General features: G+C 40.4%; 1 protein-coding gene across 3 annotated transcripts in view; it reads left to right on the forward strand.

Moving 5' to 3' along the window:
• Positions 1 to 19,838, forward strand: part of chm (CHM Rab escort protein) — a 108,959-nt gene that overhangs the window by 44,905 nt on the left and 44,216 nt on the right. For all 3 annotated transcript variants that reach the window (XM_060832214.1, XM_060832215.1, XM_060832216.1), the window contains one exon: positions 2,911 to 3,133. In XM_060832214.1, coding sequence (XP_060688197.1) covers positions 2,911 to 3,133 — 223 coding nt within the window. The remainder of the gene's footprint in view (positions 1 to 2,910; positions 3,134 to 19,838) is intronic.

A 19,838-nucleotide genomic window follows, 5' to 3' on the forward strand; every position in this document is an offset into this window, starting at 1 on the left:
CAGGGAATGGTGCCAGGAGTGGGGTGTGGGCTGCTTGGGTGCGGGGGGGGGGAGGCGGAGGAACCTGATGAGGGATTCGCGGAGGGAATAGTCTTTTCGGAATGGGGAGGGAAATATATCTCTGGTGATGGGTTCCGATTTGAGGTGGTGGAGGATGATGCGTTGTATGTGGAGGTTGGTGGAGTGGAAGGTGAGGATCTGGGGGAGGTTCTGTCCTTGTTGCATTAGGAAGGTTGGTGTTCAAGGGTAATAGTGCATGAAATGGAGATGGGTTGGAGGGCATCGTCGACCATGTGGGAAGGGATGTTGCAATCGTGCAGGGAGGAGGCCAGCTGGGACTTTGAGGTGGAATTGGTCAACCTGAGAATAGATGCAGCGGAGACAGAGCAGTTGGGAATAAGGGATGGTGTTTTTACAGGAGGTAGGGTGGGAGGAGTTGTGGTGTAGATAGCTGTGGAAGTTAGCAGGCTTGTAGTAATGTTTAGGATTAGGTTGTAGGAGACCGTGATGGAGAGGCCCAAGAAGGGGAGGGAGGTTGCCGAGATGGTCCAGGTGAATTTGAGGTCAGGGTGGAATATTTTGGTAAAGTTGATGAACTGTTCAACCTCTTCATGGGATCACAAGGTGGCGTCGATACAACCGTCAATGTAGTGGAGAAACAGGTGGGGGTGGCGCCAGTGTAACTGCAAAAAATGGACTGTTCCACTTAGCCAACAGGAACTGGATGTCCATGGTGAAAATGAGGTGTTGGGAGCTGGGGAAATGAAAATTTTGGAGGAGGTGACAGATGTGAGTGATGTCAGGAACATAGGTGGGGAGTTTCTGGACTAAGGGGGACAGGACTGGACAGGAAGGAAGAGATGAGTTTGGTGGGACAGTTGCAGGCTGAGACAACGGGTTGACAGGAGCATTCCAGTTTGTGAACTTAAGAAGGAGGTAGAGTCGGGCAGTGCAGGGTTCAAAGACAATGCAGTTGGAGGCTGTGGATGAGAGATCCCCAGAGGTGATGAGGTTGTGGATGGTCAGGGAGGTGATGGTTTGGTGATGGAGGTGAGGTCATGGTCAAGGGGGCAGTAGGAAGAGGTGTCTGCTAGTTGCTGCCTGGCTTCAGCAGTGTAGAGGTCAGTGCCAACAACTTCCACCCTGACCTCAGATTCACCTGGACCATCTTGGCAACCTCCCTCCCCTTCCTGGAACTCTCCATCACCGTCTCTGGTGACTGACTAACCACAGACATATACCACAAGCCCACCAACTTCCACAGCTACTAGACTACACCTCCATCCACACTAGCTCCTGTAAAAACGCCATCCCCTATTTCCAATTCCTCTGCCTCCACTGCAAGTGTTCCCAGGATGACCAAATCCACCTCAAAGTCCCAGGTGACCACCACCTTCTACAACTGCAACTTCCCTGCTCACGTGGTTGGCGATGTCCTACAGCGTATCTCCTCCACTTCATGCACCACTGCCCTTGACCACCACCCCTCCCAACGCAACAGGAACAGAACGTGTTCTTCCCCCCCCCCCCCCCCACCGTACTTACCTTCCACCCCACCAACTTCCGCATACAATGCATCATCCTCCGCTACTTCCATCACCTCCAAATGGACCCACTACCAGAAATATATTTCCATCCCCACCCCTATCAGTCATCCGAAAAGGCAGTTTCCCCTCGCGACTCCCTCATCAGGTCCATGCCCCCCACCAGCCCACATCCCCCTCCTGGCACCTTTCTCTGCCACCGCAGGAAGTGCAAATCCTGCACCCACACCACTCCCCTCACCACTGTCCAAGGCCCCAAGGGATTCTTCCACATTCTTCAGAAATTTACCTGTCTGTCTACCAATGTCATCTACTGCACCTGTTGCACCTGGTGTGGTCACCTCTACACCAGGGAGACAGGACGCCTTCATGCGGACCATTTCAGAACGTTTCTGGGCCACTCACATCCACCAACCCCACCGTCCCGAGGTTGAACACTTCAACTCCCCCTCCCACTCCATCAAAGACATGCAGATACTGGGCTGCCTCCAAACTGTTACCACCTGATGCCTGGAGCAGGAATGCCTCATATTCTGCCTTGGAACCCTGGAACCATATGGGATAAATGTGGATTTCAGCAGCTTCCTAATTCTTCTCCCTTTTCATCCCCCCCACCCACACACCCCCTCCCCCCCACCCACACCCCCCCCACCCCCAAAACACACTCTCTCACACACACTCTCTCTCACACTCTCTCTCACACTCTCTCTCACACTCTCTCTCACACTCTCTCTCACACTCTCTCTCACACTCTCTCTCACACTCTCTCTCACACTCTCTCACGCCTAAGTCTCCAACTCGGCACCGACCTTCGGACCCGTCCATCACTGCCCCCTTCTGACTTATTACCTATCGCTTTCCCAGCTTCCTCCACCACCACCACCCAGCCAACCTAACTTCCCTCCCATTTATCTCTCAGCCTCAACCCATAAGCCTAATTCCTCATGAAGGGCTTATGTCCATTCTCCTGCTGCTCGGATGCTGCTTGACCTGTTTTCCCACACCACAGTCTCAAATATATGTTTTGAATTAAAACATTTAGATAATTTTAATAATGCCTATCTTTTCAATCTTGATCTTTGGTTACTCATTTATTTCTCCACCTCTCTCTCACACTTCCTGCTTGGCTGCTAACCTTAATTTTAAAAATGTGACCACTTCAAATGTCTTACACCTGTTCTCCAACTAAATATTTTATGGATGAAGGTATTTTTTTGAGTGCACTTGTATTTCTGGTTATTTGACTTTAGGTCTTTTGGAACCAGTACCCAAAATGCTTTTGATATTTAAATCGCGATATCAAATCTGAAAGTTGGGTGAATGAAACAAAGTACAAAGTAATTTGTTTGCTGTGTTTAATCCACAGACTTTCAGGACAGTAGGTTTTCAGATTATTTGAAGACAAAGAAATTAACTGCAAATCTACAACATTTCATTCTGCATTCCATCGCTATGGTGTCTGAAATTGCTTTGACCACTGAGGGACTCAAAGCAACTCAGCACTTCCTACAGTGCCTTGGGCGCTATGGGAACACGCCATTCCTCTTTCCCTTGTATGGTGTTGGAGAAATACCACAATGCTTCTGCAGGTGTGTAGATTTTATTCTTGATATCTGAAAACTCTTTATAGCTTTTCATAATTTTCATATTTGAGATTTGTATGAGTTCCAGCAAATGTCTGAAGTGAGTGAAAAACAGTACGAGAAAAGTTTTGGTTAAGTTAAAGTTGGGCAGTGTTTTAGCATTTTTTTGTAAATTTAGAAATTGATGACCAAATGTGAATGTTACATCACCTGGTTGAAATTTTAATTGTGTCTTCGAAAATCATTGACAGCGTAGCATCATAATAATGGGGGAGGCGATGGCTTAGCGGTATTATCGCTGGACTGTTAATCCAGAAACCCAGATAATGTTCTGGGAACCTGGGTTCAAATATCACCATGGTAGGTGGTGGAATTTGAATTCAATTTTTGAAAAATCTGGAAGTAAAAGACTAATGATGACCATAAATCAATGGTTGAATGTCAGAAAAGCCCATTTGGTTCACTAATGTCCTTTGGGGAAGGAAACTGCCAATCTGATCTGATCTGGCCCACATGTAATTCCAGACCCACAGCAATATGGTTAACTCTTAACTGCCCTCTGGGCAAATTAGGGATGGGCAACAAATGCTGCCTAGACAGTGGTGCCGTCTTTCTGTGAATGAATAAAGCAAAACAAAAGGAAGCATAAAAGATCAATGGTTTTATTCACTGAATATGTAAATGTTAAAAAGAATGAAGCAAAATCCAGTTCAGAAGCAAGCTATTAAGTATTTTAAACCTCTTGTTTATCTGTTTATTCCTGAATTCTTATAGTAACTTTTAAAAAGTTAATGTCGGTTAGCGTTATTAAGAAAGTAGCTCAATTGTTGAAAATTTTATGTTCTATTTAACTTTTCTCTCATTTCACAAATTAATGCATTGCTCATTGGGTCATCTTTGTTCTGATTAGCCCTAATTGGCCTTGTGAAGGCGGTGATGAACTGCCTGTCTAAACTGCTGCTGTCCATAGTGCTGTTTAGACTGGAATTCCAAGATTTTGACTCGATCATATTAGAAGAATGTTCGCATTAACCACATTTTCAAAAAGTACATTCCAGATCTGAGTTGTGAGATAAAGTTTCTGCTTGAATCATATTTGGCACTTTGACAAATTGCTTGAAATCTGGACCCCCTCCTACCTGAGTGGCTCACACAGCTGTTTTTAAGAGGGTATTTTAGAGTTGACCATGTTGCTGTGGGTTTGGAGTCGATATAGGCCAGGTAAGGATGCCAAATTTTGTTCTCTGAAAGACATTTGTGAACATGTTCATTTTTTCTACAGTTAATGATGATACTGAAGCTACCTGAGACTTAATTAATTGAATTTAAGTTCCTCCCTCCTGCTGCCCTGATGTTTAATCAATGTCCTCATCACTTTCGCTTGGGCCTCTTGATTGCTACTTTAATGACATTGCTATCTATTACACCCACAGACTCAGTGGCTCACCTTTTTTGTACTTAAAACAAAATATGCAGATAGCAAGTTCGTAATTAATTACGTACAAGGATGTTACACAGAAATTACTATATGTTCAGAAGTGCATATGTTGGTTTTTTTGGAGCCATCTTATATTTTACAGCTGATCCTTATAAGTTGTAATGTAGTGAGCAAATTCATTTACAAATGTGTGGAAAAACTGGCTGAAATAAGTTTGCTTGTCACAGATTACAGATGTAATTTCCAGGAAATTAATGATAAACGTAGGTGAGCTTTTACATTAGGAGTGTTTTGAATTTTGAGCATTTCTGATTAGACCTTCAGACTGACATAATTCATTTGTAGAGTTATGGTCCTAACCTTTTCAATTTTTTTTTCTGTCTCTTTTCTTGTGTTAGTCTATATCTTTTGGAAGGAAATCATTGCTATGTGGTAGGATTAATCTTGTGCTGCTTTATTCAGACTAGTTAGTCTTTTATTGTGTATAGAGCAAGATGTGTTTTCAGATGAATCATGAGCAAAAAGCTAAATTCTTCCTTGGCTGCTTTAAAATGTAAGCTGAAAATGTGTTGCTGGTTAAAGCTTTAAATGTAAACCTATGTGTGAGATTGGAGTGGAGACTTTTACTGAAAAAGTGATTGAACTCTGCCAACTTTTTATTCTGCTGAAAATGTGAATTAAATTAGTCATGCTAATATTATGCACATAATAATGGTTAATAGAAAATTAGACAATTAACAAACACTAGAAAATTGTACTTTCAAAGATCAGTAAATTTGACAGTAAAATGCCCTTTAATCTGGGCGAATGACTTTACTCAGTTCTTCAGCATTAAATGAAACGTATAAGTAAATTTCTACTCTGATTGAAATGAAAGCAAGTTAATCTGTCGATATGAAGCAACTGTCTTATGGATAATTTGGAAAAAAATATAATACATCTCCAATTTTTTTTATGTTCACGTGTTGCGGTTACTGCCACAATGAACATAAGTTTTTGCAGTTTTTATCAAGATTTGATTGCATGTTTCAATGCACTATCCATCTAGTCTGTTATACTTATCTATTCAAGTACAACACACATTATACGCATTGTTTTGGTAAGATAGTTGGTAGTTAGATTTTGAGTGTTCAGATTTTAGTGAATTGAAAAGCAAATGTTGTAGATGAAGGTTCTGTCTACCAACTACTAGCCAGTCTTTGTCATGTGTTGTAATTGTGTTGTGGTAGAAAGTCATCAGCGAAATGGTTTTTAGTATATCTGAGGTGTGTTGCTTCTTATTACAGATGACCAGGACTGTTAGAGCAGTATAAGTTACAATTATGATTGAATGGCAGAGTGGACTCGATGGGCTGAATGGCCTTACTTCCACTCCTATGTCTTATGGTCTTAATGCCTCCTTATCTGAAACCGAAAACATGATCTATATTGCTAGAGGCCAAATAATGACACTATTTCCCAGTGTGAGAGTTGATAGACTTAAGGTAATTAGTGTTGGTCCTTTATGGAAAACATTGGTTGCCTTGCTTGTGTGTAGGATATATCCACATAAGTATGATACTAAACAATTATATTAATCAATGTAATTTACATATGTTTTAATATGGCAAATAATCATTTTCAGAACCTACTAATCCATCGAATTATGGAGCATGAATAGGCAATTATGCACCTCTTGCATGCTCCACCATTTAACAAATTGAAATTGACCTCATTTGTGACCTGAATTCCACATTACTGCCTGCTTCCAATAACCTTTGACTCGCTTTGTCAAAACAATGTTTCAAAGTTCTGGAACTCTCTTCCAAACAGCATTTGGTATGTGTGTGTACACTTACACAAAATGGACTGCAGTGGTTCACGAAGACAACTCACCGCTATCTTCTCGAGGGCAACTTAAGGTGGGCAATGAAACTTAGCATATACAGCGATGCCAGCATTACCTTTTTCTTAAATTAATCTACTTTTGCCTTAAAAATATTCAGTGTTGCTTCTATATTCAGTAATACAGGTCAGGCACTTGCATTTTAGAATATGCTGACCCATAGGTGCATGGTCACCTGAAATCAAGTGCAGTCAACAGTGTGAACATTGTAAATGGAAGTTGAAATGAGCTGTGCTAAGAGGTTCAAGATGTAGGTGGACTGGGGGTTGTGTTCAGGCTTAGAATGCTATCTGATGCATGATTGAGTTTATTTATTTACTTGTGCAACTTCGGTATCACTGGCTGGGTAAAGGTGGTGGTGAGCTGTTGCCTTGGAGTACTGCAGTCTCCATGTGCTGTCAGTAGACCCACAATGGTGCCAAGGAGGGAATTGCAGAATTTTGACCAGGCAACCCATTTGATCTATGCACTTGCCATTATACCAATAAATTTCCAAGATTAACAATTACCACTGCAGTACATTAATGAAATGTAAGAAATGGGCAGATACAACTTTCCTTCTGTGATGTGCCTCAAATTACAGTAGATGTGCTTGGCACTGAAGTCAACAGCCCATGCGCCATTTTAAAATAAACAATTGTTAGGTCTATTTACATCCAGCAGCACCAACTATTCGGTTCTGGTCTGCTGAAACTGTTGACACTCTTTTTGAATTTGAGGACAATAAAGAACTGAGAGAAACCAAAAATGATTGGAAAGACTCAGCAGGTCCAGCAGCATCTGTGCAGAACTTGCATTTCTGATGGATTGGTACCTTCTTAAAATGATTATTCGCCATGTTAAAATCCCTATGAATTAAACTAATTCTATGTATAATTTGATGTTTCGTGTCATACTTGTGAGGATACATCCTTGCTACATTTTGTTTTGTAACATACAGTTGTAGTTCTGAAGAGTCGTCACCGGACTCAAAATGTAAACCATCCTTTCTCTCCTCAAATGCTGCTGGAAATGTTGAGTTTCCCCAGCAATTTTTGTTTTTGTTTCAGGTTTACAGATTCTACAGTTCTTCCTTTTACATTATAAAAGGGTTGAGAGGATTGTAAAAGTAGCGTGAAATTAGGAATAGGTGATGCCCAGAAAATAGTTGGGAGAAATTTCTGCAGAACAGAGTGAAAGAGAATATGAAGAGAGTGGAAGAGATTCCAATGAAAAATGTAAAGGCCAGAGTATTTCTTTTGAAAAAGAATTTGGGCATGAGGCATAATGGAGAACAAATGGTGTGTTAGAACTCTCACTGATTTTTAAATATTTTACTTTTATGCTATTATCATAATGAGTTATAAGCTGGAAATGATTTGTGGACTTTGGGACAGCTTGTTGTGTATGGACCAAATAAGATTATTTTGTGAGGCTAAGCCTGGAGGCTAGTAGCAGGCTGATTTCATGATTAATAAGATTCCAACAGAGACAACAAGCCCAGGAAGGGCATTATTTCAAAAACAGAAATGGCTAAACACCTGGGAACGTGTTCGAGCAAGCCTGGAAGAGACCTACGTTTAAGCAGCTGGCAGATGTTGGATGGTAATTGTGGTCTTGGGAGGAGCTGATTGGTTTATCAAGACAAATCTCAAACTTTCATTTTTGCAACTGTTTTCTGAGAGATGGTTCTCGGCTGCTGCTGAGACAGCATGAAGATTTTGAATGCTCCTTGCCTAATCTGCAAGGCCAGCTTCCAGAAGTCCAAAGACTGGAAAGCTGAGATGAATATCTGCCTTTGCTTGGATGATCTAAAATGGTAACCCTGATGACTGTTTCAGAAAAGCAACCAAGATCACTTTTATACCTGCCAAACAATGCACCGTGAAAGCTATTTAAGTGATCTAGCTGGTTTCATTATTTTGTTTTATTTATCCCTTTTAAGTGTGTGTGTGTGGTTTTCTGAAAACATGTTTCAAGTATAAATACACAGATATTAATCAGCTTACCATGTTTAATTTTCTCACTGCTAAAGTTATTGCATACTTAATAAATAGTTAAGTCTTTTAAGATACAAAACCAGTGTCTAGAAACTTATTGTTTTCAGTGTGGTTAAAAATCATTGCAGTGTCTATTTGGAAGATCTTCAATGGTTTCATTTTTCTGTGTTGCAAATGTATGGGTAGAAAGACTGATTTGGTTTAGCTGTCTGACAAAAGACTGCTTTTTTTTGCATTATGTTTTTTAATTTGTCATTTTTGGCTGTCCCTTGAATCAAGGATGTCTCCGGGTTGCAAGTTTCTGCAAAAGAAAGGAGGTGGGGGAGGTATGGGAAGAGGTGGGGAGAGAGGAAAGGAAGGGGTAGGAGAGAGGAAGGAGAAGTGAAAGAAGGGAGGAGGGGGAAAGGAGTGTTTGAATGGGGGAAGATTGGGGTGAGAGAAGGGAAAGAGAGTGCGTGTTGAAGGGTCAATGATAGGGGAATATAATTTTAAGGAGAAAGACCAGAGGTTTAGAGGGGATTTTAAGGAAGTGAAAATTTCAGAGATGGTAGTGAGACTTTGGCATGTGCTGCTTGAGAGGGAGTTGATGCAGGGAACTTCAAACCTTTAAGTAGTACTTGGATGAACACTTGAAATGACATAATATTTCAGGTTGTGGGCCAAGTACTGGAAATGGCACTAGTTTTTGTTGGGTGCAGATTTGATGGAATGAAGGACCTCTGACCACAACAGGGTTTCTCGTGACCTCTCCTTCCACCCACCAGCTTCCGTATTCCGTAGACCATTTCCATCCCCAAACATACCTTGTCTTCCTCTTTCAGCATTCCAGAGGGACCACTCCATCGATGATATCGTTGTCATTGCTCAGTCACCTCCAATATCCTGCAGCTTTGCTTTGGCATCTTTCCATGCAAACCCAGAAGATGTAAAATCTGCACTGTTACCTCTATCCTCATTGCCCAAATCCCAAGCACATCTTCAAAGTGAGCCAGCAATTTGTGTGCTACCTTCAGTCTAGTCGACTGTACTCACTACTTACATGTGGTCTCCTCTGCATTGAACCCTGATTGGTGAGACAAAGCTCTAATTGTGTATCTGCTTTGTGAAACATCTCGACACCTGCAAGTGTGATCCCAAGATTCTGGTGACCTGTCATTTTAATTCTTAACTTGCCTTTGTGCTGACATTTCTTTGCTCCCATGTTGCACTGTTCCAGTGAAGCTGAAAGTAAGCTTGAGGAGTGGCATCACCTCTTTTAATTAGGCAATTAATAGTCCTTGATGATTTCACCTATTTCAGAGCTCAGATCTCAATGTCTGCGCATTTTCTTTGCATGTGTAGATCTTTACACACTACTTTTTTGTTTTCTTTTGCTCACCAGCAGCAGACCACCTCCAGGTATATCTTTACTCGTTTTCCTTTTTGCCGTCACCATTCTGTATGGCTCTGCAAAAGTAAGTCTTTTGGCATTCAATCTTTCCTATCTTGCACCCTGTGTCCTTGTCGCATCCATCCCTCCTCCAGTTGTGATGCAAGGTGACAGGTCTGAAACGTTAGCTCTGTTTCTCACCACAAATTCTCTATAGCCTGAGATTTCCGGATATTTTTTTAATTTCAGGTTTCCAGCGTCATCTCTTGATTGTACCACTTTTGGCAGGTTTATTATTCCTCACTACTGCTCCTAAAGTTTGGATGTTGTTTTCCAGACTTTCCATTGGCTAGGAACCTGGAAATTGTTTTCCAGCCAATAAGTGCTTGGTTGCTTACAACTTCTAAATTAATAGTGAAAGCAGCGGGCAGAAGAAAGTCACAAGGGGAAGGGTTCAACGAGAGAATTACCATGTGAGTAGAAAAAAACATAACATGAAAACAACAGTCCTTTAATGAGTTGAAGGAGCAAGAAGTGAATGTGGGGTAATAGAACAAATGAACAGAGGTAAATTGGATTGATTTATTAAAAACAATAAATCAATATTTACATTGAATAGCTTTAAGTGAAAAGAGATTATTCCTGATTATCATACTGATGGAGGTAATCTGATAACGTTTGCCACTGTAAAGAAGTGTCTCCGCACTCGTGAACAATTCTCTTTAGCATAAAGAGCCTAGCAAATAGCTTAAGTACTTTTCTTCACAACTGTTGTAAATCTGTAGTCTCTTTGAAGTGACAGACATGAATTTCAAAATGTTACTCATAAATGTTTCATTCTACCCTCCTTCAGTTTGGATTTAGGGTAGATTGACATTTTCTTTTGTTTGAACATTTTAGTGAAACACCTAATTATCTAAAATGTAATTGTTTAAAGTCCAATGTTTGTTTGGGTCACTGAAGTAGAAGCAGTTTACAGCTGTAGGTGGCTTCATATGCTTTCACATTTCTCCAAGAGAACTCCCTTAATCCTATACTTTTTATTTTCACCAGTATGATTTAAGGTGAAATAATTTCTATCTTGAGTTTTAAAAACATCCTGTTATTGTAACAGAAGCAAAGGTAGCCCTCAAGCCTATTTAGTTCTTGTTACATTAGCTTTTAATTAAGAAAAACAACTAGTTAGAGGCAGTATTTTCTCTCCATTAATGTAAGTGTGTAATGAAGATTTATTTTGGAAGTGACCTTCACTGTATTAGCAGGAACAGTAATCAGCAGAATTAATAGAATAATCAAATTATACACAGAACCATTAATCATCGTGAATAGTGCTGTCAGAGTTCAGCTATTAATGGGTCTTATTGTTTAGCAGCTGCATTAAAAATTGCTTCCACTGATTTGTCTTGATAGGAACTGAAATGGCATTTAAAGACTATATGAAGCACTGTGATACAAGGTCTGAAGTTTCTGCAGTTGTTAATTTAGTCATAATGTGATTTGATACTGCAAGGCTAAAGGTGAGAGCAAGTACAGTTTTAGCATCCTCTTTTAGCAAATGAACACATCATTGATATTGGTGGCAGTAGTTAGATGTTTCAAGTTGTGATATGTCTTTTGAGGGTTAATAGCATAAAAAGGTTCCTCAAGTCCACAGGCCACAATTATCTGGATAGTTTTCTGTACATGATTAAGACTGGAATGGCAGTTGTCTTTGATTTACTAATAGAAAGGGTAATAGAGATGGCCTTTATTTATTCATTAATGGCAGTGCATGTAGCTTCTTTTAAACCATTTCAGGGGCAGGCGAAAACCGGAGAACCAATATGTGGTCATTATTTGAACTGAAGAAAACATGCTTACTCATCCAAGTGACCTAATAGTTTGATTTCAGAATCCAATAATCTGTAAGTTAGTTTTTACTCGTCCTCCTTGTATATAACTGTTTACAAGATGGCATGGCATTATTTCTGTTGGGCAGACATCCAGATTTTTCTTTCAACACAAAAGCGAAACATTGCAGACACTACAAATCTGAACCAAAAAAACCGATGGTGATATATTCGGATCTGGCAGCAACTAAGGAGAGCGAAATAGAAGTAACACCTCGGGTTGATGCTCTTTCATTAGAAAATTGGATAAAACCTAAATTTAAAATGTTGAATGACTACAGGGGAAGAACAAGGAAGCCTGACAATTTGGACAGCTCCGCCAAAGAGCTGGTGCAAGCATAATGCACAGAATGGCCTCTTTCTCTGCCTAATTCTGTCTGAATTCAGGTAGATGAGGGAAAGTCATTGATAAAGCAGTCAAACTGATTGGGCCAAGGTGCTCTGAGAAACTCCCACAGTCATGTTCAGAGATGATTGATCTCCTTTAAACTCTCCTTCATGCCAAGTATGACTTACAGGTGGAGAGTTTTTCCAATCCTTTTTACTAAGGCTCCTTGATGCTGCGTGATCAAAAGCTGCCTTGATTTTTAAAGGCAATCCTCTCTCATTTCTTCTACACTTTGACTCCTTTGAGCCAAGTCTGCAATGATATTTTGGGCTGAAGTTGTCATGGTGGAACACAGCCTCATGTTAGTGAGCAGGTTACTAGTGAATGTGTGACTTGATAAGCGTGCCAATGAGGCCTTTGTTTACTTGGTGGTAACTGGCTAAATGGGATTTTTCCTGCTTTTATGTGGATCTGAAGCATCTTTTCAATTTTTTTTCATTTTGTGTTTTAGCAGTGTGAGAGCACGAGTTGTGCTTTAGAATTAGCCATAAGACATCAGCACAACAGCCAGTGTACAAGCGCTTGCTAAGCCCAGCACATGCAACCATTTCTTGATCTTGTATGTGGTTAAATAAATTGGCTGAAGTCTGGTTTTTGTGATGCAGTGGTTGAAATGGGCTAGCTACTTGACACTTCTGGCTGAAAATAATTGGCCCTGTATGCAATCTGTTTTATATCTGTGACCTGCCAAGGAAAGAGTATGCTGCGCAGTCTGTACCTGCATATTCTATCCCATTTTCAGCCTGGCACAATTTTGTAAATTCACATTTCATGAGGTGGAACTAGTTGATAGTTGATGTGTCAGATGGGTATTAAAATAATAAATATTCTCCAAATGGATGTAAGTAAATTATGCAGCCATTTAGAAGAAAAGGCCTTCCAAAGTGTGTATGTCCTTTTTCAACACCAACGTAGACCATTAGAGCTGCTAAAAATGGAAGATATTTACTGTTTGTAACGTAAAATTCAGCACCCATAGCGTAATGATTTCATTGACAGAATTAAATGTCGGTCTGTAGTTCAGATAAACGGTCACTGGGTCCGCAGTGTTCATTCTGTTTTCTCCCCACAGATGCTGCCAGAAGTGTTGAATTTTTCCAGCAGTTTCTGTTTTTGTTTCTGATTACCAGCAGTTCTTCAAGTTTTTTTGTTAATGATCTATTAACAAGGATTTTCTCTCTTGCCATAAATTCCCTGCTGTATCCTAACTTTCAGACTGTCTACCCCCTGAAATTGTCCTCTAGCTGCAGGGATGAACAGGTCACCTATGTTCACACACAACAACTGATTATACTTCTGAATTCTGGGTAAGCAAAGTGTATTTTCGGAACAAAATTTTATCCTTTGAGCCTGTTCTGCCATTAATTTAACGTTAAGGATTATTTATGGCCTAACTCCATGTAACCAGCCTGCCCCATATCCTTAATTCTTTTGAATAACAAGATTGATCAATCTTAGATCTAAAGTTTAGAATTGATCTGATGCATTAGTTGACTGTGCAAGAGCATTTCCCACTTTGACCACTCACTGGGTCCATGCCATGTTTCATAACATACCTTCTAATTCCTGGACTATACCCCTTCCAGTCCTGTTCTAGACTCTGTGTCTATATCTTACACATTGCCTTCCCTTAATGTCTTACACTCTGATCAAATCATCCCCCTAATTTTGAAGATTTTAGGCAGTACAACTCTGGTTTTGATCATTGCTCCTTATAAACGTAACACTTGGAGTACAAGTATCAATCATTTTGGCAAGTTTACACAGCAATTACTTCAATGCCAGGATATCTTTCCAAACATGTGATAGCTAGACCTGCTGTCAGTATTCCATGTGTGGTCTGACTCTGTTTTCTCATTATACTCAAATGTCTATAGAAACTTAGTTATCTGTAGTTCAAACTTTTATTGACAATGAGTGGTATTTTCCCTGTGTCTTAGGAAATTAGGGCAGGTCAAACTATTGTGTTTAAACAAAATCAATACGCTTCCATTTCCTGGAAGTGGTTATTGAAGTTTAAAACTGTTTCTGCACTGGGGAATCTAAGGACATAAATGACTTTCTGTTTCAGAAAAAAAAATTATTTAACACCAGTTTTGTATTGAATTGAATAATTGAAGCTTTCTTAAACTCACATTATCACACTATAAAATGATGGAAGGTATACTGTGACCAGTGATTCTTCCTGCAAACATTTCCTGTGATATATTGTATATTTCATGCAATTGGTTTTCCATGCTGTTACTCACATGTTGTGGGGCAGAATGGGATGCATTGATCATCAGCTTACAGAGTACATAAGCACAACCAAGGGATGCAGTGTTCATCTAAACTTAACTGTTCCTTTTGAAGTTTGATCTCATCATTGGAGGCAGAAATAAAATTTCAAATTACTTGATTAAAGTCCTATCAGAGAGGAAGAATTAGTTGGACCAGTCTGTGACACAACTATAACAATGATATTAAAGACTGCTGGCTCTTGAAATGGGGCAATGCTCCAGCCAGGTGCTGGGTGAAACCCACATTTAGGGGAAAAATTGCTTTAGGAAGTCTTAAAGGCTTACCTAACAACAGGATCATGGCTGTCAAGATGCTGCTCATGTACAATTACCTGTCCTTTCCTCATAGCCCTTGATTCTCTTGATCAAGAATCTGTCTAACTATATGCATTTTTCTGTGCTGTGCAAAAATTGCCAAAAGCCAGGCTGAAACCATTCAATTGTTTTTGTCATTTATTGAACAGCTGTATCTTTTGGGGATGTGGGTCGAACAGTTTTTTTTTGGATCTTGGTACTGATCAGCAGTTTAAAGGGCTTTACTGTAAAACAAGATGTTTTCCAGCATTTCAGAAGCAAGTATGAAACAAAACCTCCAATTACATGCATACAGTTGACTAAAGGTAAAATATGATAGCAACATTGATATTTTAAACACTGTGTATTTGATTTCATTCTATCCTGTTTTAATGCTAACGTCATTTTCTGTTAACAAAATAACAAGATACGATTATATCTTCTTTCACTTGTGATTTGTATCAGCCATTAGAGAAAAGTTAACTGTCTGAATAATAAATTATACTGTGGGCAACTGCTTAATGTGGCATTGACTTTGCTGAAAGCTGTCCCAAATCAGAAATAGTTGGTTTTTCAAAGCTTTAACCCACTCCATGCATGCATGTTGCCTGCATGTTGTTCGTCTCTTACTATTCCGTTCCCTAGGTGAAGGTAGAGGTGAATCTCCAAATGTCTTTTAAACTATCATGAACTCAGCCTATTCAATCTCAGTCTAAGATAAGTTTAGAGTGGTGACTGAAAGGCCAGTTTTTTCTTTGAGGACAAGAAATTCAAGTGGATATGAAGAACCTATTTCCCTCTAGCAGTGGGGTCAACAATCAGGTGGTATAAGGTGTCGAGTTAGTGTCTAACCAATTTAAAGGGATGTTACGAGGGTTTTTTATGCAAGTGGTGGTGGACACCAGAAGATCATAAAAGCAAATTACTGCAGGTGCTGGAATCTGAAACCAAAAGAGAGAATGCTGGAAAATCTCAGCAGGTCTGGCAGCCTCTAAGGAGAGAAAAAAGCTGACGTTTCGAGTCTAACTGACCCTTTGTCAAAGCTAGTTAGACTTGAAATGTCAGCTCTTTTCTCTCCTTACAGGTGCTGCCAGACATGCTGAGATTTTCCAGTATTTTCTCTTTTGGTACCAGAAGATCATTACCTGAAAGTGTGGGAGAAACATTCAGTTTGTTTTTTTTAAACAAAACTTTGTGCATTTGAAGTAGCACAATCCCCACTGGGTTCCAGGTCAAGAGTTGGAAACTGGGAGTGGGGCTCTACTGAGACTGTGGGCACAGTGGACTGAATTATCTCCTGGGTCATAAAGTTTGTGCTATAATTTCATTTTACATGGTTAGCATGACCATTCCATTTCCTACACGCTCACCCCTTCTACTTACTCCCAAAATTGTAATGGGTGGCACAGTGGTTAGCACTGCTGCCTCACAGTGTCAGAGACCTGGGTTCAATTCCCGGCGACTGACTGTATGGAGTTTGCACGTTCTCCCCTTGTCTGCGTGGGTTTCCTCCGAGTGTTCCGGTTTCCTCCCACAGTCCAAAGATGTGCGGGTTAGGTGAATTGGCCATGCTAAATTGCCCGTAGTGTTAGGTAAGGGGTAAATGTCGAGGTATGGGTGGGTTGTGCTTCGGCGGGTCGGTGTGGACTTTTTGGGCCGAAGGGCCTGTTTCCACACTGTAAGTAATCTAATCTAAAACATTTCCCTTTGTTTTCCATCTTCTATCCTACCAGTTGCCACATTCAATAGATCATTTTCTACCTCAGTCGTGATACCCCTCCCTTTCAGAGCCATTCCCACCTAAGCACCCTGAAATTTCCTGCTCCCCACCAGATGTACTTAACGTTCAGAGCAAAAAGGATTCCGCATTGTCGTCCACCGCTTCCGGTTACTTGTCATTTTAATTCTTCACCCACTCTCTCTCCTTGTGCTCTGCTTTCTTTACTGCTTAATGGAAGCTTGAAGAATAGCTTCTTAGTTTTGGCACTTGTGTTGTGGGCTCTGCATTAAGTTTAATAATTTTAAACTGGGCCAGAGATTAGGATTTTATCATTGAACGGCTTCTGGCACTTATCTGAACATGGAACGTTACAACGCAGTACAGGCCCTTTGGCCCTCGCTGTTGCGCCGACCTGTGAAATTAATCTGATGCCCAACTAACCTACACCCCTCCATTATTATCCATGTGCCTGTTTAAATGCCATTAACGTTGGCAAATCTACTACTGTTGCAGGCAGGCCATTCCACACCCCTACTACTGAGTAAAAGAAACTCCCCCTGATATTTGTCCTAAATCTATGTCCCTCGTGTTAGCCTTCACGATCTGAGGAAAAAGACTCTCGCTGTTCATCTACACTACTGAGAATTTTACCATTAGCCCAATACTCTGCATTCTTGTTACTTCCAAAGTGAACCACCTCACACTTTTCTGCATTAGACTCCATTTGCCATTCAGCCCAGCTGTGCATCTTATCTATGTGTCTCTGAAACCCACACCATCCTTTGACACTATCCACAAGTCTGCCGACCTTAGTGTCATCTGCAAATTTACCAACCCATCTTTCTACATTCACCTCCAGATTATTTGTAAAAATGACAAATAGCAGTGGCCCCAAAACAGATCCTTGCATCACGCCACTGGTAACTGAGCTCCAGGATGAACATTTCCCATCAACCACCACTCTGTCTTCATTCAGTTAGCCAATTTCTGATCCAAGCTGCTAAAACACCTACAATCCCGAATTTCCTTATTTTGTGCAAGAACCTACCATGTGGAACCTTGGCAAACGCCTTACTGAAGTCCATAGACACCACATCAACCACTTTACCTTCATCCACCTGTTTTGTCACCTTGAAGAACTCTGTAAAGTTAGTGAGGCATGACCTACCTTTCACAAGTGTTGACTGTCCCTAATCGGATTATTTCTTTCAAGATGATGATAAATCCTCTCTTGTAACCTTTTCCAACATCTTGCCCACAACCGAAGTAAGGCTCACGAGCCTATAATTACCAGGGTTGCCCCAACTCCCCTTCTTAAAAAAAGGAACAACATTTGCTATCCTCCAGTCTTCTGGCACTACTCCTGTCAGCAATGGTGACATAAAGACTGAAACTGATCTGCTATTGTTGTTTATAGCTTTAAGGTTTTCGCAAAGATGTGTAGTTCGGGTTGTGGATGAGGTGGTTGGTTAGCTCGCCAATGTGCTGGGTTATTGTGCAGATGTTTCGTTACTGTGCTGGGTAACATCATCAATGTGAGTTCCGTGTATGGAGATGAGGGAGAGTGAGTCATGTCATTTAGTTGTCAGTTGGTTTTTGTGAAGTCGGTTGGCTGGTTTCCTTCCTGTTTGTCAAATGTAGTGCTTGTTGCAGTTGTTGCAAGGGATTTTGTATTCCATGTTGGTCCTGCATGTTGTGGGTGTGAGGTCCTGTGTCCTGGCATATCACCGTACACACACATCAAGAGGGCCATTAATTCAACTTTGACAAAGTAACCATTCTAGGACAAGCTAACCAGAGACTTGCCAGAGTGTTCTTGGAAGCCTGGTTTTCACCCAAAAAGGCCATCAACAAACACACAGACCCAGTGTCCAAACCAGTGTAGAGAAGACCCGGAAGTGACACTCACCCCAATAGACTGGACCACATGAAAACCAAGCAGGACAGAACAACAGTGCTTCACAGAAGTCTCACTGATGTTACCCAGCATGGTAAAGAAAAGTCTGTACGATAACCCAGCAGCTCGGCGAGCTAACCAACTATCTTATTTACAGCTGGTGTTGACCCATTACTTTTCTTTGTTGTCTAATTGTTCTACCTAAATCATGTAATACCTTTTTGCTGATCAACCCATCCAAAATCCTGTTTTTTCTTCGGCCCCTTTTCCACCTTTGAAACTGCATAAAAGCTGTTATGCCTTTAGTGTTTTCTGGTTCTGATGAAATGTCATCAACCTGAAAGGTGAACTCTCTCCGCAGATAATTCAGCATGAATACTTAAAAGCTTTTTCTGTTTTTTTTAGATTATTACTAGCATTTATTTTGCTTTTGACTTATTACTTGTGATATCAGTTGACATTCTGGTCTTTGTATATTTTCCATAATAACTTGTATCAGTCCTGCTGTGATTTGACTATTAGTATTCAAATCCTGAGTGCTGAATTAGGAACAACATTCATCACCTACACTAAATATTATCAAAACTCGCAATTGTGGTTACCATGTGTAAAAGCTATTCACTATTTTAATAATCGTCTAGTGTTTCATTTTCCATATTAATATAAAGTGCCTGTCTTCTAGTGAAGATGATATTAATGAAAGCAATGGCTTAATAAGCTTTTTATAAACTCGAAACATCTATGTTAGTATCGATCAATTTCACACTTGTTGATGAAAGGCTTAAGACAGATTGCTGCTTTATACAACGAGTTTTTTACTGAAAAGATTACAGAAAATCACAATCATGTGTTGAGTTGCATCCAGCAACCCAGTCATTCTGTACCTGCTGTGACTGACCTCCTCCATTTTCTAAACAGTAGTAGAGTCACGGCAAGACTCACTCTTTTTTTGAGAGCTATCTGTACGATTTGCATCTATAGATTTGTCGTCACAATGAGGTTTTGTGATTAAGGTCAGCATTGAAAGGCCCTTTAACTTTCAGCAGGTTTGGATGTTGCTAAATAAAAATTACATTTATTGCTCCCCTATAACTGTCCTTCAGAAGTTGGTAATGAGTCATAACTATTAGTCTTTGTGGTGAAATAAACCCACAAGTAATTATGCTAGACAGGAAGTTTAAATGAAGGCTGTTAGCGGCATTCCAGGATTCCGACCCATTGACAGTTTTTAAGCAAAGTGTTTTCAAATCAGGAAGGCATGTGACTTCAGGAAATTTGAGGTGGTGGTGCTACCATATTCCTGCTAACTTTATCTCTTCAAGTAGCAGATTTGGGCAATGCTGTCGACCAGGAGTGAGCTTCCACAGTGAACAGTACATAAACTGCAGCCATGGTGCATTGGGAGTGGAGAGAGTGAATGTTTAAAGTGGTGGATGAAATGCAATAACGCAGGTTGATGGTGTCAAGCTTTTTGAATGCTGTTGTGCTCATACAGAAAGTTAGAGCTTATTCTGTTCTGTTCCAACTTGTGCCTTGTGAATGATAAGATTTTTGAGTTTTAGAAGGAGATTCA

This window comes from Hemiscyllium ocellatum, chromosome 11 (assembly GCF_020745735.1).
Source record: "Hemiscyllium ocellatum isolate sHemOce1 chromosome 11, sHemOce1.pat.X.cur, whole genome shotgun sequence".
Classification (NCBI taxonomy): Eukaryota; Metazoa; Chordata; class Chondrichthyes; order Orectolobiformes; family Hemiscylliidae; genus Hemiscyllium; species Hemiscyllium ocellatum.